General features: G+C 43.4%; 7 protein-coding genes across 7 annotated transcripts; 2 read left to right on the forward strand and 5 right to left on the reverse strand.

Annotated features, from left to right (window-relative positions):
• Positions 1-1,562: 1,562 nt before the first annotated feature.
• On the reverse strand, positions 1,563-2,363 carry CGCS363_v011548 (uncharacterized protein; the record flags this gene model as incomplete). Its single annotated transcript, XM_036643397.1, has 1 exon — positions 1,563-2,363. One exon carries the CDS (start codon positions 2,361-2,363, stop codon positions 1,563-1,565), a length of 801 nt encoding a protein of 266 aa, XP_036492077.1.
• Positions 2,364-3,000: 637 nt separating this feature from the next.
• CGCS363_v011549 (uncharacterized protein) lies at positions 3,001-3,816 on the reverse strand (the record flags this gene model as incomplete). Its single annotated transcript, XM_036643398.1, has 2 exons — positions 3,001-3,082; positions 3,131-3,816. 2 exons carry the CDS (start codon positions 3,814-3,816, stop codon positions 3,001-3,003), a joined length of 768 nt encoding a protein of 255 aa, XP_036491507.1.
• Positions 3,817-5,580: 1,764 nt separating this feature from the next.
• Positions 5,581-5,967, reverse strand: CGCS363_v011550 (uncharacterized protein; the record flags this gene model as incomplete). Its single annotated transcript, XM_036643399.1, has 2 exons — positions 5,581-5,655; positions 5,707-5,967. The coding sequence occupies 2 exons, from the start codon at positions 5,965-5,967 to the stop codon at positions 5,581-5,583; spliced, it is 336 nt and encodes a 111-aa protein (XP_036491456.1).
• A 569-nt stretch (positions 5,968-6,536) lies between these two features.
• Positions 6,537-8,044, reverse strand: CGCS363_v011551 (Uncharacterized protein; the record flags this gene model as incomplete). Its single annotated transcript, XM_036643400.1, has 2 exons — positions 6,537-7,939; positions 8,011-8,044. 2 exons carry the CDS (start codon positions 8,042-8,044, stop codon positions 6,537-6,539), a joined length of 1,437 nt encoding a protein of 478 aa, XP_036491457.1.
• A 1,741-nt stretch (positions 8,045-9,785) lies between these two features.
• Positions 9,786-11,526, forward strand: qa-y-1 (Quinate permease; the record flags this gene model as incomplete). The annotated part of the gene is made up of 3 exons (XM_036643401.1): positions 9,786-9,891; positions 9,952-10,744; positions 10,800-11,526. The coding sequence occupies 3 exons, from the start codon at positions 9,786-9,788 to the stop codon at positions 11,524-11,526; spliced, it is 1,626 nt and encodes a 541-aa protein (XP_036491454.1).
• Positions 11,527-18,827: 7,301 nt separating this feature from the next.
• Positions 18,828-19,688, forward strand: CGCS363_v011553 (uncharacterized protein; the record flags this gene model as incomplete). Its single annotated transcript, XM_036643402.1, has 1 exon — positions 18,828-19,688. The coding sequence occupies one exon, from the start codon at positions 18,828-18,830 to the stop codon at positions 19,686-19,688; it is 861 nt and encodes a 286-aa protein (XP_036491455.1).
• A 2,816-nt stretch (positions 19,689-22,504) lies between these two features.
• On the reverse strand, positions 22,505-22,663 carry CGCS363_v011554 (uncharacterized protein; the record flags this gene model as incomplete). The annotated part of the gene is made up of 1 exon (XM_036643403.1): positions 22,505-22,663. The coding sequence occupies one exon, from the start codon at positions 22,661-22,663 to the stop codon at positions 22,505-22,507; it is 159 nt and encodes a 52-aa protein (XP_036491459.1).
• Between the last annotated feature and the right edge of the window lie 2,261 nt (positions 22,664-24,924).

Below are 24,924 nucleotides of genomic sequence, written 5' to 3' on the forward strand. Positions count from 1 at the left end.
TGCTTCCAGAGTGGTCATCACCCGTGCGTCACTGAAAAGAGAATTGTGTTGAACTGTGCACATCTATCGACTCTGGTACCGGACACGAACGCACTTGATTGGTGGAAGAGTTGGCGACTTGAGTTTTGTCCCTTCCATCATTCTTCCCCAGGTAGGAGTCCGTATTTACCACCTGTGCCAATTCCTCTCTCTCAAGCTGTCTGTATGATAACCGTTGACGTCGATGAAGTTTGCCCAATCAGCAGCCAATCGGCAGCCAAATTTTGTGCTGCAATCTTGTCAGTCAAGTTGGCTTTTCGGGACGGGTACGATCGCCAAACCTATTGTGCAACACTTTGCAGAAAGAGATGTTGGCCAATCAACAACCAAAAACTTTGCGGATGCGCTTACCAAGACCATTCTTCTCGGTCTCGGGTACAGTATACGTGGAAGGAGACAGCAGGATATAATCATCGTCGTCGTCCTCCTCCTCGAGGTAATCAAAAGGACGGCGACCTCCGGAGTCAGTCGCCCATCGACGTCCATACCTAGAGCTGAGAATGTCGAATCCGTGGCGCTCGTCTTTGACCATGCCTCCGTTTCTATTGACAACGGCATGCTTGAACGAGTCCATCACCTTCTAGATGGCGGACAGAGGCATGGTAGCCCAGGTGGCGAGTTGCGTTACGGCGACAATGACAGTTCCCCCACAGCCGGGATTGGGATGGTCCGAGTCCGCGACGGTATAAGTATCATTGTCGGGTGGAAGGTGTACAATCCTGCGCACATCCGTTCGTTAGCAAGAGGAATGAGACGATTGCGATGGCAGGTCTGAGAGTAAGAAATACTTCAGGTGAGGCGCGACCCGTATTCCAGGCATGGGCGGGAGCATTTTGAACTCATCATCGTCATCCTCGAGCAACGAATAGCTCGAAGACTGGGAGCCAGCGGATTCCATCGCGGCTGCCTTAGATTGGGTGGTTGAAGGTGAGGGACTCGGGTAAGTTGGATGTGTTGCTGGAGAAGGAAGCTGGGAAAAGAATTCGGAGGATGAGACCGAGGCAAGAGATGAGGTCAGCATTGGCGCCTCCCATGTGCCTGCCTATTTGACCGCTTCATGAGGAAAGCAGTACCTTCTAAATCGGACTGCTGGCTCGATGTTGAAAAGGCTCAGCGCTCAACAATCGATCACGCGTAAAAGTTCTTCACTCCACTAGCATTTTTATGGGGTTTATTGTGCGAGTCTATAGTGACAACGGCTTGAGTGAAGCAGAGTGTCGCGAGGATAAGTCTGGCCATATACAACGCACAAGCGGCAGCAACTCTTGTAAAGAAGACCAGATTTGAATTATACAGTGGTCTTTGTGATATTGAGAGTAAGAAAATCAAGCGAAACTGAAAGGATATGACATAGTAAATGATCCATTGTCAGAGCCTGATTGCCAAAGGAGACAATGCTTGCCACACTTCTTAGAAACCCTTCAAATCTACTGTGCGGCTTCTTCATCGAATGAATAAGGAAGACGAATTGCGTTTCAAAGAAAATTGTTGCAGAAGTAGTAAAATCCATGATCAACATTATGCTACAGTGACCCCTCAGGCCACTTGTACTTGGGCCAGGGGAATTGAGGATTCCATGTGTGCTGAAGAATGATGCTACCATCAGGAAAGGTCTTCTTGCTGCCGTCTGGTAATTTGACCGAGCGGGCAGGGGAGGGTATGGTCCAGCGTGCAACAATCCCGTTTTCCTCCGCCAGATTTTCATACAATTTTGCAACCTTCTCAGGGCGTGGTCTGAAATTGTCGAGGTGATTGGGATCCGTAGACTCTTCAAATTCACCAGGTTCTGCTGTAAACCATAACTGCTGATGGCTTTGCTGTTCTTCCATGTCCATCCCGCCACAGTTGCTGATGTTACTTTGCTCGTAGTCTTCTGTAAGTGGCATCTCCACTCCACAATTATCTAAGTCCTCCATGATGTCTATGTTGGCAATTTCGTAGTTGACCCAAGTAAGTGGCAGGCATTCTGCTTTAACGAGTATCTTGACGAGGACGTTGACGCTTTCGGCCTCGTCGGAGTCGACTTGGTCTTGCGTCGCAAATGAGTCAACATACCATACTGCAACATCGGAGGCGGCATGATTGTCAATGATGACGAATCCATCTGTTCGACCAGCCGCGTCTTCAGCACGCCGTATCTCGGCATGTGACTTGTTGTGGTATGAAAGATCATCTTTGATCACCATCTCGAGGATGGGGCTGAATCTCGAGCATGCACCTAACTCGAATGCCTTCTTGAGCTTTGCCAGTGCATCTTCGGGCAGGCTGGTCGTGACGTAAGCATTGAGCTTGGGGACGTTCGTTGGCGGCGAGATATAAACCATGGTTGAACTTGGAAGTAGAATGATGCTGGGATGGACGATACGAGGAGAGGGCGTCGTAATCGGAGGTGGCTAATGGTCTCTTATATCTTGGCAGCGCAAGCGGTTCAGATGGTTTTGACTTTGGAAGGATTCAGAGCTAGTGGGCCGTGATGCCGTAGGATGAGAGTTCAGTGCCTAAGTGTTACGTCACAAAGGATCGACATGGGCCTGCCCAATCTGAAAAAGGGCGGCTTCATGAGACACTCTGTCTTATTCAGCACCCCAGGTAATGTCTGGCGGCCTGCTGCCTGCAGAAAAGCGCTAATTAAAGGGAGGCGTTCCTGAAAAATGCCCACCTGCCTAGGTTTCATCCGGTTAGTAATGAGAGCTATGTATCGTTTGAACTGGTAATACAAACCCCGCATATCAATGATTGAGTGTTCACTTGTGATTCGACTTCCCCAGCAGCTGTATGGGTGTCAGGAAGACTCGAAGGAACGTCGATGGTATGTCGTGATCGATACTGGCCTTGAATTGCGAATGCATCTGTATCCAGCGATCTCATTCTCGCAAGCTTCGAACTCTCTCTTATGCTTAGTCACAAATCTATATGGGCCAAAAATGGATATTGAAGATAAGGGAGATGAAGTAGTAACCCTCATCCTGGTATTCCAACCTGGCGTTTGAAGTCTTCAAGCCACTCCATGTTATCGGCTGCAGTTTGGTTCCAAGGGTCGTCACTGGCGCAGCTTAATAGGCTTTCTGTGTCAAATGAAGGGGGAACTTACTCGTCAAACAGCAGGAAACGAGCCTGATGACGAATTTCTTCGTCTGATGGGACATGATGGGTGGGGTTGTTTGGGGACATCGTCGATGCCGCCCATCGCTTGAGCTCCATAGATAACCATCGGTGTGAGTTGCAGTCGTTTAGTACGAAGGCTCCCGACTTAAGCCAATCGGGTCTGCGGAGACTTCCTGATGCTTTATGAGCAGTTTCAGGCAACTTTTGGTATTGGCGAGAAGGGGCATCTGCTAGTTGGAGTTCGGATGCCGTTGCCTTTCCCGAATTCTCCTTTTCTAGCACATGAGGGTACTGGATGTCGTCCATCTCAAAGAGAAACGCATCAGATCTAGATATGGGGCGCAAAAACAACCCTTCTTCACGAATGCCTGGTTGCAGACCCAGCGTGTCATTCTCGGTCATAGCAAAGTTAGACCTGGAAGCGTGAACCATGCTCAGATCCAGTGGCCCCAAAAGATCATCTGTGAGTTTGCTGGAATCTGCCCTGCCTGGTAATTTCTGCTCAGTGTTGGACAGGAGGCGGGTGCGCTTCTTGAACCCATAGAGCCATGTTGTAGAGCTGGTAATCAACTTGGTCAGCCAATTGGCGACAAAGTCAGGAGATCCAGCTGTGATTCCCTCCTCCATGCGTGAAATAATTCTACAGGCCTCTGCTTGAAGATCATTGTCCATTGGGACTATAGACTGAGATGCCCAGAGGGTGTGAACGTAATCTCTCAGCTGAAGCTCCAGCGGACACGAATCAAACAATGTCCTTTTCCCATTGATCCGGAGGACTGAAAGTCTACTCTCCGCCTGTGATCTTATGGATCCAAATTTCGCCTTTGTTGTGATGTCTTCATTTGATTCGATGAGATCTCGTAGCCAGGATGAGGTGTCTGTCCCTTCAAGGCTAGGCGAGGTGCACAGAACCTCCGATGCAAATATGACACGGCAAGCTTCCAGTTGAATTTCGGAATTCTTGGGTACCTGTCCGTATTCATCCATGTGTCTTTGCATGAAGTACTCCAACTCCAAGGTCAACAATTCGTACGCACTGCGTGGTGAATTAGGAGGGACTAAGGTGGCATTGAATGGGAATGGCGTGTGACGCTCGTGATCAATGATATCTTTTGGCTCGGTTAGACATGTACCAGAGGTTACTTTGAGATCCCGAGACTCACACGGAGGCATAAAGTGTTCAACAGTCTCCATCACCGATGGTTCAAAACCCCAATCACCAGTCCAGGATGCCATTGTTTTCCCCGACTTGAAGTGGTCCGCTAGATGATCAACGCGATCTTCCCAGGTCGGAAGCAACTGCTCGCAAAAGCCGCAACGCGAGCGAATCTCCGGGGTATCAGTCTTCCAACCTTCTATGACCCAACCAACGCCTGGTGCATCGTGGACAAGGCGTAAATGCTGTTTCAGATGGTCCTTACGGTTAAAGACTCTCCCGTGACAGGCCGTGTAGTTGTGAAGGTTGAGATGTGCCTGATCTGGATTGGCTCTCTCGCAGAAAACGCAAGCCTGAGCACCAGTGCTGGGATTGACGCTTGTCGGGCCGTTGGGAGCACAAGCCCATCTATCCAGCGGTATATGGAGCGACTTCTCGTGTCTCTTCCATTCATACTTGGCTCGAAACGTTTCCGTACAAAATGTGCACTGGAAAGGGCCTCGGTTTTGCACAAGAGGCGTGCTGTGTCCTCCTTTACGCGTTCTGGGTCGTCCTCGTTTCTTGAAAGAGGGCGGCAAACTTACAGATTTAAGTGAACCTCGAGAACTTGCAGATGCCTTGGAGCCCTCTCTGGAAGATACGACACTACTTGCTGAACTTTCGTCCATGAAATATGATGGATCTGATCTAGCCTTTGGAAAGATTGCATTGATTGGGTGACCTAAAAACGTTTCAGCCATGTTTACTGCGTAGGATGAATGCCCTACTCTACGTAGGGCGGTTGTAACGGAACTCACTTGAGGCTGACGGATTACCAGAGGCTATCGCGCGAGCGATGTCATCAACTGCTGCGGGCTCATCCTCGGGAGGCGAGTCAACCCATCTCTCCATAGGATCCATGTCAAGATAATGGCTCTCCATGCGTGTCCGATTCGGAATTGGAGTTCCTGGACGCCTTGGTACATGGGCGCCTGACTCATCTGACCAGGGAGAACGTGCAGGAGTAGTGTTTGCGAGTGACTTCTGGCGTCTTCGGGCATTGGCAAGCCAGTTTGATATCTGAGTTTTGGAAAGTCCAGTCGACAGCTGAAGACTCTGCCTATCAGCTTGACTAGGATACGGGTAGTGACTGTGGGTATTAAGCCACTGTTTCAGAAGACGAGCGGTGTCTCTGGAAAATCGCGTTCCTATCTTGGGTGGAACGGCACTGTTGGATGGCGCAGCCATATCCGAAATGGAGCTTGTGCTTCTAACAGATCCTGGTATTGTTGCGCGCCGTGTCAAAGAAATTGATTGTTGTGAGGATAGTGTGATCGCAACTTGGTCATCAAAGTTTCGAGAGATTTGAGCGGCCTCTGGCTACACAGTATGAGTCAGTGGAGATGCGCAAGAAGTGGAGGACTTACTTGGACCGGATGACTAGGTGTTTGTTGCTGGCCGAGATCCATTTCGAGGAGGTCGAAACTTTCGATAGGAAACATTAAATTCGGCGAATCAGTTGACGCATAAGAAAAGTCGGGCTCATCGGCAACCGTTGAGACTGGACAAGCAGGGCAATGGTGATTGTCGCTTGTCGCATCGCGAGTATCGGCCTGCGGAGGACACTGAGACTGTGACCAGGGTTGCTCCCCGCGTGGTGTAGGTGGCTCATTCCCGTTAGCTGCCATTGTGTAGCCTAAGGGTAAAATTGGTTCAGATATCTCCCTCGCGAATACAGGGCCCCAACTGAGAAATTGATACTCTGTAATATGATAAGAAAGTCATGTCCGGAGAAGAACGGAGTCGAAAGCTTGTTCGACGCTTGCGCCAGTCTAGTGACCTGTGACTAAGGCAATGCATGAACTCGTCAATCGCGCCTTTTTGGCGACATGTACACGCCAGGACAGTTTCTGATTGGCTCAGTCTCGCCGCATTGGAAGTATGTCGGCCAAAAAAAAGTTGAAGTATTTTTCAATCTTTAGCTACAAAATATAGGAACTCATCATACTAAACGGATGAAATTAAGGAGATACCGGACGCATGAGATCTTTTCAAACTCCGGACTCTTACATAGCCTGCGCCAATTGCTCTCTTGCGAGTTTTGAAGACGAACCCCGGTTTCGGATCTGGGCGCAATTGACAGTGTTTGGTGGGTCCTCAACATTGGATGGAGGTTGGGCCAAGCATCTTGTCAGGAGAGTCATCGTCACGGCCAACTGAGGAGTGCTTCTTCGCTGAGATTTTTTTTGAGTGTTAATTAGCACTCCATGTACCCGATTGCTTCGAAGTCGGCTTGAATGGACGTGCAGATTGTGTCTACCACGGCGTCCTCTTCGACCTCGGGAACACCCAATGCACCAGTAGGCCAGGTCACTGTGTACACCAAAGGCCCTTGCTTCACGCTAGATATGTTAAAGCATATCGGGGCACTCGACACATGACCCGGCTGCGAAAAGACAACGTGCGTGATTGTAGCTTTCTTCTCGCCGTCGCGAGTCGCACCTTCGAAGGCGCCGACGTTGCTCACTTCGTAGGAGCAATCGCGGCGCTGGCCGAGTTTAGACAGCAGCCACTTCCTGACACTGGGCAGATACCTGAGAAGACCGATAGGTTGGTCTTGTAAGGTGGCTGCGGTCTCGGCGAAAGCCTTGGTGCTCGAACTGGCTGCCAACCATTCCGCATCGGAAAGTGGACCAGCCGAGGTCAGTTTCGGGTGAACCAAGTATGTGGCCGAAACAAATTCTCCCATCTCGTCGCTGGGGACTCCTACAGACTTGCGCATATTGACGGCCGTCTGGGACACAAAGTTGGTGACATTGACTTCGCCGAAAGCTTTGCTCATCCCTCGGGCAATGAACTGGTGTAGTAATCCCATCAATTTGGCGTCATGTGTTTTCGCCTGGCAGAGTGCTCTGTCCACCAGGTAGGATTCAACGACCCTCAGAGCAATCTTGGTCCTGGACTTGTCGCCGTTGAAAGCCGCTGGAGACCCAGTCCAGGTGCCTTCATCTAGAGTAGAGGCCTGTGCTTGGAGGCCCAACAAGTCTGATATGAACTTAGGGAAGAACACAGCAACCAAAGGGCCCAAGAGAAATGACCAAGATATCGGAAGGCGTTGAGGCGTGTCAAAAGGGAGCCCAAGAGCAACTTGTGATGGCTTGACAGTCGACGGGGCATCGGAGGCTAAGTCTGGAGACCTGATCGCTTCGAGTAGAGATCGATGTAGAGAAATTCCTGAAAGTCCATCGCCAATCATGTGTGACCAAGCAAACGCGATGAAAGTCTCCGAATTGGAGAGAGGCAACATGATGATTCTCCAAGGAGGGATGGCGTGATTGAACGGACGGTCTAGGTTGGAGCGCTGCAATTCCTCTATTGCGTTCCACCGTTCGAGCTTCATTGAGACGGGCATTTCTTTGAATTCGATGTGGTCATTCAGGTTGACCATGTGTACTCGCTGGTAGAAGGATTTATCGGTGTGCTTGTCTCCCACAGTGACGCCCAGAAATGGATGCTGTTCGATACACCGTGCCAGGGGCCCGAATAGCGATTGGGATGACCTGATAGCAGGCCCGTTGCCACGCTCGTAGATGGCGCCTATAATGACTGCATGGTAGAACCCAAGGTCCTCTCTGCTGATCGTCCGCTGTTCGTTTGGGCCTTTCATTGGCGCATGAGCTGATATGATCTTTGATTCCTTGCTGTGATGCTAAACTGCAGAGAGTACTTACTCGCATTTCTCAGGAACACTCCGTCGACCTCCATTATGTCGAATCTGTCGATTGACCCGCAGTTACAACCTTCCAATAAAGTTGAGTGTGTGCATAGAAAAATCGAACAATTGGTCTGATTTATTTCCAATGCCCCTTTGCTGACTTTTGTACGCATCAGGTTAGACAGATGTCCCGGACAGTAGGAGGAGGTTGGGAGGCCACCAACAGCTCCACTATCGACGGATCGATTAGGCAGCAAGAAGTGCGACATTTCAGCTGCACAAGCATCAATTCCGATCAACCAGGGTCAAAGATTCTAGGAACGATACATGGCTGGTCAGCCTTCTGGGTTGTTGACCAGCCATTCAATTCCCTGAAAGAAGAAACAGTAGGTGCAATCTTCAGAAATCCTAACGTGCGAACAGCATATTGCTAGATTTGATGATTCCAGTCTTTGAACCTTGACGAACGAGTTCGTCAGACGTTGTCCGAACAAATGACGTTCCCATGGTGATAAACGTAGTGCAGCATACGTGCTAGACGGATCTTTTTCGCATGGTCGACCTGCAGCATGTCAATGAGCTTTGGAATGAACAACTTGTAATCTGAATAAAAGTCATTGCCTCAACCAGTGCGGGTGATTTTAAAGGCAGGCCTTCGGTAGATCATGGGAACTTCCAAGTCTTCTCAAACAGCAAATAACGTGTTGTCTTCCGGAGTCTCTGCCATAGATAAATCAGAGTGCGGAGCAGTCTGGTCGACGAAAGCAGCGAATCGAAAACTTCTTCAATTCGTAGACCCATCGCGAAACGTCATATGGGAGTACCCTCGTCATTAGCTGGCCAAGAACTCTCAGTTCACTCTTAGGCAAGGGTGTCGCTCGGCAAGCTAACAGTTGATGACTGGAGCCATCTCTTTATACTTTTCGTCGGTCTTGGTAACTGTGGCATAGATATCTCCATTTTGAAAATGTAAGCAGGTTGCCGCATTTGTGACTCCATATCTTCCCACTTGTCTCGGTTGAAAGCCGACAACGGGCTCCCTGGTATCGGGCCAAAGCCGACTGATGATATTCCGTGACCAAGGATCGAAACAAGATAGGGGTGTGACCCAGATATGCACCTTGCCAAGATTGCGAGCTTCCGCCGTCCAATCCATGCGTTCGCGGAGAAGTAATGGGGACTCAAGCACCTCTGGGGAAGCTCAATGGTCCCGGGGTCCCCAGAAATTTCCTAGGACTTTGTGGATATGTCCCATACATCGGACGAGGCCCCATCCGCTCATAGACATTGGTTGCGAACGTATGGCAGATGCATCCAGTCACACGACAGGCGGACTCGCGGCAAAGTCTACTTCATTGGGGCCGCAGCAATTGTATTTCCATGGTACCATGCCCCAAGGACGTGTTACTCGGAGGAATCCCTCATCATTAGCGTCTCTCAGACGAGTCATGGAATGATGCCATTATGAATAGCGCCCTTCGCCAATGCGTTCAGTGTCCAAAGTGTGGCTCATGCATGCCGGAAACAACATGGATAACTTTTCTCAACCGATACCTATATTTTCAAGTCGCCACGTGTGTGCCTAGCACACTTCATAGCCTGCAAGTGGAGTTGCTGAGGATTGATTTTACGGGAAACTGGAGATCGGACTGACAGCACCAGAGCGAAAAGCATTAATACCGCCCTCTGTTCCTCCAATTGGTCTCTCCTCACATCCCTTTTATTCTGTCTTGCTACCGGTACTACTTTTCTGGCCAAGTCGATGTTCAGGTCAACAACAGTTCTGCGAAGATGCCTATAATCGACAGGAAGGTCTACGAACAAACCCCCAAAGAGGTGATCTCTTGGAAGATTGTGGCATATTGCACAACACTTTCCTTCACCGGGGCTCTCCATGGTCCGTACGATGGATCTCGTCGTCTCGTCAGAGAACTTACTGACGTAATCTTCGTTCTAGGATTCAATACTGCGAATATTTCCGGTGTGCTCGCCATGAAGCCGTTCAAATCACACTTCGACTTCCAAGATATGAACACCTCCGATCTCGCCAACTGGAATGGATGGATAACCTCTGTGCTAATTCTCGGATCGTGTCTCGGGTCGTTGACTTGCGCCCCATTCATCGAGAGACTCGGACGTCGATTCTCCCTGGTTATCTTTACAATCCTGTTCGTGGCCTCAGCAGTTCTCATGACTGCGAATCCTGGTGGATCCGGCGGACGGATTGAGTTCATTGTCGGGAGGGCTCTGTCAGGCTATGGGTCCGGTGCCGCCAGTGTCGTCGGCCCCGGGTACATTGCAGAGATCGCTCCTCAGAGCATTCGTGGTGGCTTGACTGCATTATACAACGCCAACACCATGCTGTCAGTTGGTCTTGCATACTGGATCAACTTTGGCTCCTTGCAACACATCAGCAGTACGCAAAATGCTCAGTGGCAGATGCCTATGGCTGTTCAAGCCCTTCCCGGAGTCATCCTTCTGATTGGCCTCCTTTTCATGCCCGAGTCTCCAAGGTGGCTCCTGAATCATGGAAATGTCGAAAAGGCGCAAAGCGTACTCGAAACTCTCAGATCTCTTCCCCGCGACCACCCCTTTGTGCGCCAAGAATTTGATCAGATCCAACGGGGACTGGAAGATCAACCAGTTGCGCCGGGCCTCAAGGGTCTTTTCCAGGAAATATGTTCCGACAACATCCGAAAACGCCTCTTCATGGTTATGTTTATCCAAGTTGGTTTTCAATTCAGTGGCGGGTAAGCCCCCTTAGTCGAGGGAGCCTTTGTGAAACAAGCACCTAAAACTCACCAGAAACATTATTACCTACTACAACACATCGATTCTGTCATCTATCGGGCTTACGGCGCCTTCCATCAACTATCTCTTCTCGGGAATCTACGGACTCGTCAAGTTCATCGCAGTGCTTCTTTACTGCCTGTTCTTCATCGACCGTTTCGGACGGCGTATGGGACTTTTCATTGGTTCCGGTCTCATCATTGGGTCCCTGACGTACATCACCGTCTATCTGGCTGTTGCTGACCCATCAGGAGCCAATGGTACTGGCCCGGCTGGATGGGTAGCAGTCGTATGCATCTACATCTTTGCCCTTGGGTATGCGATCAGTTGGGGAACTATTCCGTGGATCATCAACGCCGAAGTCTTCCCCACGAAGGTCCGTGGTAGTTGCATGGCAATTTGCATTACCTGGCAATATCTCGTCAACTTCGCGCTCTCGCGCGCGCAGCCTAACATGGTGATTGCCATGCACTCATGGGGCCCGTTCCTTCTGTTCACCTTATTCACCACCATTTCCACGACATACTGCTATTTTGCATACCCAGAGACGAAGGGAATGTCTATGGAGAAAATGGATCAACTTTTCCAGATGCCCTGGTACAAGGTCGGAAAGTCAAGTCTTGCCATTGTCAACTCTCAGAATGCCCAGTCCGGCGGGTCGGATGAAGAGAAGGTAATGGTTGTAACGGCGGAAGATGCACACGAGCATGAGGACAGCGTGAAGCAAACACGAAAGGAGTAACGATCATAAACAGCCTGGTTAGATCTAGATCATACATGTACAATAGATAATGCGCTCCTGCAGCTGCTGTATCGATACGGCCATAAGGCTTTCCCATAGTCCATTACTGAACCACCCACATCTTCCTTTGAACTTCAGCCTCGTCCCATTGCATAGGTATTCTCATTGATGAGAGATACAAAGTCTCCGGATTGTTTTTCGTAGTCATGGTTTAGGAGAGCCATTGAATGGATCCAATTGGCTAGGCACTCGTCTAGGTTCCTATTTGATCGGGCGAAAGCCGATGGCCACCCACCGGTTAATTTTCGAGGCAGTTTAACAACTCGGCTTTAATCCGACGACGAGTCAACAATACTGATGCACAGTCATTTCATAAGCAGAACCTTCGCTCCATAGTCAGCAGGCATCTAATTGTACTTCATCAATTGAATCAAATACAGGAGACAATCACGACCGGCTGCTATGACTACAGTCCTCATTATTAGCTGTGTGATATCAGGCGTTCAAATCATAAAGTCAGTGGCATTGCCTTGAAGCTATTCTGAATGTTAAATTTTCTTTGGTTGATGAAACGCAGCTTGGATATAAGCCTGAAGCTGGGTTGAGGTATATTTACACTCCGTTGTGTTAACAGCGTCCGCCCCCCTTTTTTTTCCCCGCTTATATAAAAACATAAAAAAAAGCCAATTTTACGCTATAATATATATTTCTCTATATTATACGTAAAACGTATTAAAGTTATTACTAATACCTTAATTACTATTAATTACTATAATCCTAATAGTATTTAAATATATAACTATATAATAGAGATATAAAGTATATATTTTATACTTTTATAGTAGTTAATTTACTTATTAAGGTATTACTAACTTAGCTAATTACTTTATTTCTATACTATTTAACTAATAAAAGGTCTATTTTTATTATAAGAGATTAAGATAATATTTATTAAAGAATAGAAAAAGAGACCTACTATATAACTTTATATATTTACTTAGTATATAGTTTATATAGCTTTAAGTAATATATAAATATACTAAGGAGCTTAATATAGTTTTTTAGAGTAAATACTTTAATAGTTAATAAGATTAATAAATCTCCTAATAGCTTAACTTATTTATAATATTAAGTAAGAGTTTACTACTATATAGATTATACTTTATTACTTATAATTTACTACTAGTTAGTATATATCTATAGTTTATTATATTAGATATATTAAGAAAGATATTAAGTAATAATAATAATATAATAATACTTAGAATATTAAATTTATAGCTATTAATAATTATAATAATACTACTATTTAAAAACTAAAAGACCTATAAACTAATAAGTATTATTAGTTATACTAAATAAATAATTTAATAATATAGATTATAATATAATATTACTAATAAAATATAAAGATATAAGAGGTACTACTAAAGTTAATAAAAAATAGAAATATAATATTATATAGAGCTTCTTAAACTATTATAATACTATAGTAATCTATTTCTTAAAGAGATATAAAATTTCCTATATAAAGCTTTTAAGATCTAAATTAGTTATTCTATAATTAGTTAATAGTTAAACTTAGTTAGCTAGATAAATAAGAAGTCTAAAATTATTACTACTTAGTAAAATAATAACTTATAATATAAGTATTTATACTATATATAATAATATTACCCTAACTAATTAGTATTTATTAATAAATCTAGTATTAATAAGGATATTAAGATATAGAGGACTAAATAAATACTAAAAAAGCTTATTATATTTTAAACTATAGAGATTAATTAGTTTTAAAACTCTTATATATAAATCTTATTAGTTTTTATATTAAGTAATATTTTATACTTAACTATATATTATAATATAACTAATAGTAATAAGTTTTTTTATTAATTATAAGAGTATTTTATTTTAAAATATAGGCGTTTTCTAAAGCTAAACTCTATTATTATTATAGATAACCTCTCTTATTATTATATATTTTAAATTAAGATATTATACTAAATATTAAGTATTTATTTTAAGTTTCTACCTCTATATTTACTAGATTTTAACTTTATTAAAAAATATTTTAATAATCTAAAGTAATATATTAAGAAAATATATTTAAAGTAAAATAATAATAAGAATAATACTTAGGATTTTATAAAATATCTATATAATTATACTATAGAGATTAAGTATTATTTACTTTAAATTAAAAGCTATTTCTACTATTTATTTATTAACTTTAATAAGATAAAGTATATATTTAATAATATTAAACTATAAAAGGGAGGATAAACTATAAGTATTAAATATTAATAAATAATCTAAATTTTTATTATATATTTATATATAATAAATCTTAATTATATTATTATATAATAGTTAATTATTAAATCTATAATTATAACTAATAAGATTATTAAAAGGTTAGTTATAAGCGTATTAGAATATAAAAAATATATTATTATCTATTATTTTTATTAGTAGCTATATATATATATTAATTTTACCTATATAATAGCTGAAATATATTATTAATACTTATAATAATAATTTATAATAATAATATATTATTTTAATTAGAGACTTTAACTATAATTAGAGATTTTAACTACTCTTAACTAGTATTAAGATAGACTAAAGTATATTATTTATAGATCTAAAATAATAGTAATTTTATTACTTTTATATATATAGAGTAGTAGTGTTAAATCTATAGCTATAAATAGACTTTTCTATAGTTAAATATATTATATAAAAAATTATATATATAGTTAAACTTTATACTACTCTTATTATATTACTCTTCTTTATTATCCTCCTCTAAGTAATATATCTCTATTAATAATATATTACTTAAGATTTTAATCTAATTATTCTTATTACTTTACTTAACTTTATCTTATTTAATTTATAACTATATAGATAATATCTATAATACTAATAATAGTAGTAATAAAATAAAACTAAAGAGTTTTAAAATACTTATAAAGTTAGCTATATTTAATAATAAATAGCTCTATATATACTTACTATATTAACTAACTTTAATTAGTATATTATAGATCTCTTACTTAATAGATTAATATAGTATTAAAGCGTTAATATATTAAGATAACTTTAACTTATTTAAAACTAATACTATAGAGTTTTTAATTAATACTATTATTATCCCTCTTAATAATTTAATATATATTCTTATATAAATATCTCTTTTTAACTTTTAATAGTTTAAATAAAGTTTAAAGTAAGATACTATATTAGAGAAAGCGTTAAACTACTTTCTATAATAAGTACTATTATTTATAAAGGATTTAATTAAGTTCCTAATATCTTTAGTAAAATATTAAATAAAATCCTATTTAGTAAACTAAATATCTAATAATTTATAAATTACTTATAAACTACTATTTATTAATTATAATTTCTATAGTTTCTTTTTAAACTTTTTATTAATATTATATTACTTACTATAAATAGATATAAACTACTTAATAAAGCTAACTACTTAATCTAAAGCTTTTTAAAGTAAATCTAATACTACTAGTAAGGATAAATAAATTAAAAGTATAATACTTAGTTAATAAGTACTTAGAATATTTAATAATAGAAGAGTTAGTAATAAATACTATAAAATATTTATATATAGCTAATATAATAATAGTAGTACTAGTAGTAGTAGTAGCTATATATATAGGTTAAAATATTAAAGATAATAATCTAACGCCTCTATATTATTATATATATTAATAATAGCGTTATTATTAGTATTAATTAGGCTAGATCTTAACTTTAATAATAGAAGTATAATATTTTTAGCTTTCTCTTTTATTATTATTATTATCTATTAATTATTATTAACCTTAATAATATTCTTATTTTTTTTACTTTAGTATTTCTAATTTTTTATAAACTAATTATAAAGAATCTTACTAAGTAGTTCTTTAAGTAGTTCTATATTATTAATACTAATTTATTTAATTATAATAGCTTTTATTTATTTCTCTATATAGTGAGATTTAATTTTATAGTATTTTTAGCTTAATATATAGTACTAATTAAACTTCTTATTATTTAAACTATTCTTATATCTTTAATACTTTAAGTAGATATATATATAGAGAAGTTATCTATATATTCTCTCTTTTTAATACTTAATATTTATAAAATTATTAGTTTTATAATTAATTACTTCTTATATACTAGCTAAAATACTTATTTAGTTACTTTTTTAAAGTATTTATATATTAATTATTATACTACTAGAGATTAATATAATATTATATTATTATTTAATAGTAAAGTAAACTTTACTTTTATTTTTAGCTTATTTAAGAGAGAGGATAATATTAATTTATAGAATATTTAGCTAAATAACCCCTTTAGTAAATAGATAAACTTAAGTAAAGATTAATATTAATTTAAATATATTAGTAAGCTTCTTCTAAGTAATAATAATAATAATATTAGCTTTCTTTATAATATATAAATAAATTACTTTTACTTTAAGTTAAGTATTACTATTTACTTCTTAATCTCTACTATTTATATTTAATATAAAAGTAATACTAAATCTATTATATATAATACTCTTAATAATTAGATTAAGAATAAGTAAACTATTACTTTTAAGTATTAAACTATAAATAACTTAGATTTATAGTAGAGTTAATTCCTTATTACTTATATTATCCTCTTTTTTAAATATATTATAGAATAATATAAATATATTATTAGTACTATAATAAAGAACTATAAGTATATTATCTATAAATTAAGTAGTTTAATAAAAAGTTAAGTTAACTAAAGTTAAGTTTAATTAAAATAATAATATTAATAAAAGTAAAGTATTTTAAAGCTAGATTATATATAATAAATCCTTTTTTTACTTTCTCTATATTATTATTACTTTTTAGTAAGAGGATATTTTTAAAGCTCTTTATAATAATAAAAAAGCTATAAGTATATACTTTTTTTATAATATAAATTTAGCTACTATTAAATTATTAGTTTTAGGTTTAGTTTTAATAATAATAACTTCTTTAGTAGCTTCTTTAATAATAATAACTTAATAAGCCTTCTTAGTAAGTATAATAATCCTAATTAATAGTAAAATAAAGTATTAAAGAGGATCTCTAATAATATCCTATATTAGTTATTATATATATTATTATTTCTATATACTATTAATAATAAGTAATAGATAATACCTAAAAAGGTTATTATCTACTTACTAAGCTATATAATAGCATTTAAAAAGTATTATAATACCCTTAGATAATAAGATTTAATAGAAATAAATTAATTAAAACTATTAGAATAGGTTAATTACTATACTATAAATATCTATATAGTATTAGGTAAATTTTCATATATATATAGGGATTATGCGTACGTAATTTCAGCAAAAAGGGGGGGCGGATGCTGTTAACGCAACGGAGTGTAGGTAAACCGTACTGTCGCATTTCCTGATCTGCCCCACTCAGTGGCCAGCGCAAGGGCTTTAATACACATGGCAAGAGTACTCCCGCATTTCGATCTTCGAACCTGGAAAACTCATGACCTTTTCAACAGCGCTACTCGATTTCAGAAGGGAGATTCCGGGTGAAACGCGCCGTGGATTCGGAAGGAAATGGTTCGCCGACTTACCAAACGTACACTCTGTTTCTCCATGTTTGTTATCGTGAAAGGTTCCATGTATTGGTGTTTCAACCGAACTCCAGGACAAAACATGGAGGTCTCATCAAGGCCCCATTGTTATGCTTGGAAATGTAAAAGGTACGGGCTGAGGCAGAATAAACACAAAGGCTCTGAGACAATCCATTGTTGTGAGTGAATAGAGAACCTGAGAAGTAAAGGGCCTCATACAAGGAGAGAATTGACGGTCTGCCATCACCTATGAAGGACCTGGCACAAACATGCCTGGCACTCGAATCTACTTATCTTCTGTGAACAGCCGAAAGCGAATTGATACCATGTCTCGGAACGTCAACGTTTCAAAGTAGACAGTTGATGAGTTATGGGCGTTCTCAAGTTTTGGGCCTGATGAACTTAACCAGTATGACATTACTAGAGATCGCAGAGAGTTCAACTGTGAGAAGCCACAAGCAGTCTTTTCCTTAGGTTGGATTGGAAGGCAACACTTCGTTGTCTAGGATGGATGAAAGATAAAGACACGCTTTCTTTTAGTCTTTCTTTGCATACATGCTAAAGTCTTTGTTGTTTTCTTTTTGCGACCAGACCACAATGTGCTTAAGGGTATCAGACAAAGTTCCATTTCTGACTTGGAATCCTTTCTACGCATACCTTGTGTTCAAGACATGCTACCATACTTCATTCTGAGCACCAGAGAAAGACCATGGCTTCGTTTGCGATGCATCTGTTTCTGTACATAAGTTCCCATCCACCCTCGAGGAGGCCTTCTTTTCAAAGCTGTTGTAATAAGATCAAATTTGTGCTGATTACCTGTATTCTGTGTTGCAGCGCTCACTGTTGTCTTCACATTCCCATTCAATATTATTCAAACGTAAATCTTTCAAGAAGAGATGGAACTGAGACCAAGACCAAAGCTTCTTCAGCCCGAACCTGAGCCCAAACGACAATCCGGGTCAACCTGCCTCTGTGGCCAGTCTATCAACGTAGCACCAAATAAAGTCCGACGACATTATGGAGTTGTGCATTGCTATTGTTACGACTGCAAAGGCGTCTTCGTCAAGAGTACTCACACAAGAGCCAACCCAACCCATCGCATTGGAACATACGAGGAATTTCCTCCTGCCGACAAACGCCGTCCTCCAGTGGACAACAACCTTGCACCCCCACATGTTTCAGAGGACATCGGAGGTAAGGTCAGTGGTCGACCAGTAACCCGCTTGCAACGTTTGCAACAAGCTCAAAATACGGAGAATCATGATCATCCGAGCCGGCCTCGCTTATTCACTCTTTGGGTTCTGATCGGAGACACTGACGATGCGGGCGACGTGGTTCACAAATACAAGCCGGATGACGTTTCGTTCTGTGATGTCAGCCTCTATCTAGAGCCTGCCTCGGTTCAGCACGAACCCTGGGTTCCGGCTGCGAGTAAATGGAAACAGTTGCAGAAGAGATTCCCGGGATTCCTTAAGTCATCAAGCGGGCATGTGCAGGTCCACCAGTCACTCTTGACTAGCGTGATTGCAACAGCTTCCGATGGGAATGAACTGACAGGTGCCATACGAACTTGGGAGCAGGTCGAATCTCATCTGCAGGCCAGAGATCTTCACTCACATTTTGACCTTGACCCCCAGAAAGATCGCCTGGTGTTGGCTCTTATGGAAACCGGATTTCCCGTCAAGTCAACCATCCAATCACAATACGACTGCATCGAGGACTATCTTCAGGTCATCGGTTCCGCTTACAACTCGCACACGATCGCATATCCGAGCAGGGAGGAGAGGAACGCAGCAGAGTACAAGCTGCAGGACATCCGCGCCCTGGATGAGATTGCCGAGGCCCGGGGGATGTGGAGGCCGACCACATGCTATGGTTTTGGAGACTGTGCTATGGCCAATAAGAAAGACATCTTGAAGCGGTCCTGGAGTTCCTCTTCTCTCCATGCAACAACTGACGGAGGACACGCTTCAAAGCTCACCTGTGCCCGATCTAAGCGCCGAAAAGTCGACAAGAAAGCCACAATCAACGCCGAAGAAGATGGCGAGGGTGTTTGGTTTCACCAGGAGTATGTGGAGATGTTGGCCGAAAGAGAACTCCGTGTGTTCATCGCCACAAGACCTGATCCCAATGGCACCAGAGGACTGCGAGGAGAAGTGGTGCGCGTGTGCTGCACCAGGCCCGACCCCAAGGACGGCGGCATGCATGCCACTGAGGCCATAGACAACACGTACGAGAGGCTTGGCACAACGAAATATGCGGTTCACGAGTTCGCCCTCGATGTCTTCGAAGCTCTCAGAAATCCAGAATACGGGTGGAAAAGTCGCTTCGAGACACTTGAAGTGGGCTGTCGACTTGATATCTCGGCTAAGCATGTTGGTGGTCCATTATTTGTGAACGAGATTACCAGATGGAATGGGTCTCATTACTTCTCTAACTACTGTACTGGCGATCCTCATGCTCTGATATGCAGCACTTACGCCACTGCATGGAAGCGTTATGTTGAGACACTTGCTGGATGATTGAGGGAGACTGAATTATTGATGGACTTTCTGCTACAGACCCTGATCCATTGATGTTGGGAAGTGGCGGATTCTTGCGATTGGTTTCCTTAAGATTTAGATGATCGGTAATTGTTATGTGCATTAGTTCATTTTGACCGATGTCACGATATTTGGAAAAGACCAAACCAATGCTCATTATCGGTTGTGAATTGGGGTCTGCATTGCAAGGCGACAAAAGTAAAGCCGTGCCAGCATGATGGTGTACATACGGTCGACTAAGTTCTAACCAGTATTTACAGTGCCAGGCCCACAGATAGACAATATTACTCCAAGATATCGTTGATGAAGTGATTTGAGGCGGCCAGCAAGACTTTGTGAACACTTTCGCTAAATTTGTTGTCGAATGCGATGCTCACACACACCTTGAGCGTGATTGCCCCCACGCTACCAATCAATCAAGCGCAGCAAGCGATGTTGGAGCTTGTGAAGCGCTCGTAGTTGCAACCTTCGCACACACAAGCGTTGGCCTCAATGGCACAGTGGCCACGACCACATTCAGGACTCCAGCCAAAGCCGGTCTCCCAGCAGTTTTGCGCAGCAACCATGGTTGCAATGGCGCTGAGGAATGGTGATTGAGAACTTCATGGTTGAATGGACTGAGAGATAAGGTTTGAGGGTAATGATAGTTCTTTGGGACTAGAAGTGACTGAGGGTAACGACAGAGTTGCGTGGGATGAAGAACAAAAGCCCGAGAGATCAAGAAAGGGAACAGGTGGTGTTTAAATACCTATTCTGGTATTTACAAGCCCGCTTCCACGCCACCACATACAGGTGCCGCCGAAGGCACACATGCGTGTCATGTCGTTCCACAGCCGAGTTCAGTGCCAAGATGATTATTGTCTGTAGCTCATACCTCATCCGCAGCACAATAGCCCTGCCACTTAATGATGGGACTTCATGCAAGTATGAGTCTGGAAATCCTTGATTGCCCGGATTGATCACATCGGTGGCTAGTACACCAGGATTTAACGGCATGTTATGCTGTTTTCGGCTGATGCGCCGTTGGGGATACTATACCAGCTGCTATGCGACCCACATGCACTTCGCGCGTTTCAACCTTAAAAAGAATTGCCCAGCCTTGTCCCGGGATGTTCGTGGAGATCAGTTCGAGCGATGATCGGACGGCATCGGAGCATGACCCAGTCGAGCAAAGAAGACAACTGGCAATTGGTTGATGGAATATCAATCAGTGCGGGACCCTTGTCAGTTGACCAGCGGCGGAAGCAGTCTGGATCCGTATACTAGTTGAACCGTCCAAATTTACGTGTTGGTGATGAATTTCATGGATATAGAAGGAACTCCTTTCGGGCGCGAGACCGCAATGGTTGAGGGAATAAACATATCTCGGCAAAATGAATTTATGGTAGCATACCCCAACTAACAGATCCGGAGATGGGGATTCGTATGTAAGAGCCAGAAGACACGAAGGCCTAATACTGATTGAAATGCCGACGGTATGTTATCTGCTTTCCAATGCTGTGTTGGGAGCTCGCTCCGTACATACCAAGACCGAAACTCCGCTTCAGAAGCCAGCGTCACTACAAATAGCTCTTGGTTTCTAAGCAGAGACCAAAGGAGTCAAATGGGCACTCCTGACCATGTAACATCATGTTTGCCGCCTAATCAAGGTTGCTGAAGGCCTTGTTAGTCACAGTGGTCGCATGCGGAGTAGCCCTGTCGACAGGTGCGGGAGATCTCCGGGGCCCACCCGGAGTAGTCCTCGGAAATCGTCAGCCAAGCCTTTCCGCGGAGCTCCATAACACAACACTCGGTGGATAGTCCGGAGACTTGACCACTGAGGAATCACATCCGAAGTAGATCCCCTTTCCGGAGCCCCCGGATCCGCATAGTTGGTGCTATTTTGGACATGACTCGGCTGTGGCGCAGAGTGAAGGTAAGCCACACAGTCTTTATAATACTGATGGACTACGGCCAAGTACTTCAAAGTTGACTTTGTCTGGAAAACCTTCCAGGGCATGATTGAACGAATGGTTGTCAACCCGCGGAGAATGTGCCTCCAAACTTCCTCTCCTTCCCGAACACAAACTCGTCGCTGGCAATTACTTCAGCTAGCAGCTTTCACGGTGGTCACTACTGAAATAAACATCACTTCTGGGTGTTAGTACCACAGGCAGATACTTGTGGGTTCATCGCCGCCAGTAACAAACGAGAGCCTTTGAGTCGCTAAGAGCTTGGTGTGTAAAGGAATATCCGGCACCGGATTGGGAGGGATCATTTGTGTGGGTTTCAATCTGATCGAGAAGCCATTAGTTGGCATGATGAAGCGTGATCGATGGATGCTTGTCCCGCATCGTTATACTTCTGATGGTTACTTCGGATCTCTTGATGGGAAAGGGGCTTGAAATCTACGGTCGTTTCGACAGGCATTGCTGTATTCCGGAACTCGAAGCATAAACCAACATGTAAGGCTGAATGATGATGTAGTAAATGATTGGTTTCGTGTAATTGGAAAGTCTCAAAAAAGTCGCCCTATGTACAAGAAGTTGAAATGGGAATCAGACAACTGCTGCAGCTGCCGATTCCTTTGTGGGTATGTGCATCATAACAGCCTCCGCGAAATCTCTACCCCTTTGTGATCCCTAAAAGAACCCAGCATCGTCTCAGTTCTCAAAGCCCCCGCCATAAATGCGTAACATTCGTCTCTCTTCGCAACATCTCTGCCAAAGATCTGCGCAACAGTCAAGGCATCATCTTGTGTTCAGCCACCACCCCTATTCTTCAAACGTCCACCTCTTCAGTTGCGAAAGGACCCTTTATCGGCTGCCCCTCATCTTTGCAGGCTTGTACATGCGAGGCTGAGGGGTCTTGCCGCTGTTGGGGCAGGCGTCTCCGTGTCGGTAGATGATGACGGGCTTGCCGTCCGAGTCCTGAGTCTCGTACTTGGGGCAGTTGCACTGAGGAGCGTCGGCCATTTTGAAGGAGTGTGTGGTGGTGGTTATTTGATACTGTGTAGGCTACGTGTCAGCGTTCGTAACTTCGCAAAGGGCTTGAAGGATCCAGTTGTCTATCTTACTTACAGGTACAGTGGTTGAAACCCGTGTCAGAGGTGGTAGGCAGAAGCAGGAAAAGGGGCAGCTGTGGCGGTAGGATTCAAATTTGACTGGGATGTCTCGTGTGTCTGGTGGTCGATTCAAAGGCAGGAGTGAGTCTTAATGATCCTGAAGGAGTTGAGAGCTTGATTCGTCTTTTGGAAATCCTACATCTCAACCACGACGAACAGACACATCTTATAATCGAATCCATCAACTGAGGCGCAGAACAGATCCAGCAGCGAACCCAACGTCGAGAAGAAGAAAATCTCTGTGACTCCTAGCTTTGGGCCTGGTGTTGTCCTCCAACGGGTAAGGCTACGACAAGGCATCTCAGGGACCCCCAGCGTGCGGCGAGGCAGATGAGCCAATTCCAAAGTAGAGCACGATTGGCAGTGCAAATCCAGTTTGGGGGAGGAGAGACGGGAGATTTCGAGAAGGGGCGTGGACTTCATTCGCTGCCTCGTGGAAGCAAGGGAGGGTGGGTTTGTCCCAATCGTTGGAAGCAGATGGGAGTGGGAGGGGGGCCGGCACCTTCATTCCAAATCGCCGGGCCACCACTGATGACAGCAGGATTTGCAAATGGGCTGTGGGTAACATACCCGGTGACGTTCATTTCACTTCCAACAGTTTGCGAGCCTCCCAACGGGCACAGCAACACGGGGTCACGGGGGCACAGAGGGACAGAATGTGTGTGTGTGAGTATCCAGGTTGGTGGCGCGGGCGTTGGGCAACTTGGCGAGCACCACAAGCGGAAAGCTGAGGACTCATGGAGTCAGGTCCAGGGTTCCGGGTTCTATTGAACAATGGAGAACAACTGCTTGTTTGGCGAATCAGAGTCTGGAGCCGGGCTGTTGGTTCCTCGAACAAAGCCGGCACCAACGGGGGTTGGTCTCTGAAACTGGCCGCATTGTTGGTTGGTCACTGCAGCAGCTTTTGCAAAGTGGAAAGCCCAATGACGCCAGTGGTGTCCAGAGAAACCGTCATAACCGGCGCAGCAACGGGCCGGAACCTGCTTCGCCCCTTGCGAGATCAAGACAAAGAGTGAGAAGAAGGCCTTGACATATTGTCTCCCTACGTTGGAAACAATGCAATTTGTTGTTGTTCAGGTCGAGGCCCTTTCATTTAGAAAAGCTGCATCCAGGGCGGAGTTGTCACAACCTCTGACCTCGCCACATCCCAAATAGAAAAAAAAGGAGGATTCCGTTACCAGACTCTCGGGCCCGAAAAAGCAACCAAAACCGCCTGAGAAGCAAACGGCCTCGTGGGAACCAGCTCCTGACATGTTTGCCAATCTCTCACAGACCCCAGCCTCGCCCAGCAACCCGACTCCTGGATGTTGGAATGCCTTTCAACAGCAGGACCAACACCGCCAAGCAACAGCCCCCAAACCCATGTCGTCGGTTCCCCTATCAAAACCCGTCGTTGGAACCGGGGGACGTTGAACAGTCCCAAACCCCACAAATCCTCTTCCACGCCCTTGGCTCACCTGCGGCGGTGATGCTCAAACCAATCACACACGCCCCAACAACCAACAAGCAAACACCCAAAAGGGAGCTGGGTGGCCCGATTCTCCCATCTAATTTCCCCTGACGTATTGCCGTTGTGCCATTGCAGTGACCAGACACGCCCAACTTCATCACAGCAAACACCCCGTCCTCGGCCCGAAAAGCCTCTCCCGCAACTCAGCCAATCACGACTCGTGCCCTCCAAAAGCACGCTAACCACCGCAACCGAGATGACGAGCTTCTACTTTGAGTCCCTCTGCACACCAGTATTTTTCTCACTTTTATCGACCTTCTTCTCTGAGAGTAGGCTCCAGCGTGACTTTCGCGTCCTCCTCTCCTCCCACCACCCCCGCTTCGCCCAGCGCTGCGCCGCGGCCGCCCGGTCTTCGCGCGGGTCGCGACTCCGTCTTCCACCAATCGCCGCCCGCGCCATGCGCCGCCGCTTGTGATGACCGCGGCACAACCAACAGCCGCTTACCCGCGTTTTGTGCGTGTGTGACAATGCAATAGGCTCTCGCTCTGTGATGCTGCGTCTGCTAGATTGCCAACCATTAGACGTTGAGGCCTTTCGGCCAGTCTTTCGCCACCTGTCTGCGCCCCTTATCCGCTGTCAGCAGCAACGCTCGTTGTTGGCCG

Source organism: Colletotrichum siamense (assembly GCF_013390195.1).
Source record: "Colletotrichum siamense strain Cg363 chromosome Unknown KSG_Cg363_contig07, whole genome shotgun sequence".
Classification (NCBI taxonomy): domain Eukaryota; kingdom Fungi; phylum Ascomycota; class Sordariomycetes; order Glomerellales; family Glomerellaceae; genus Colletotrichum; species Colletotrichum siamense.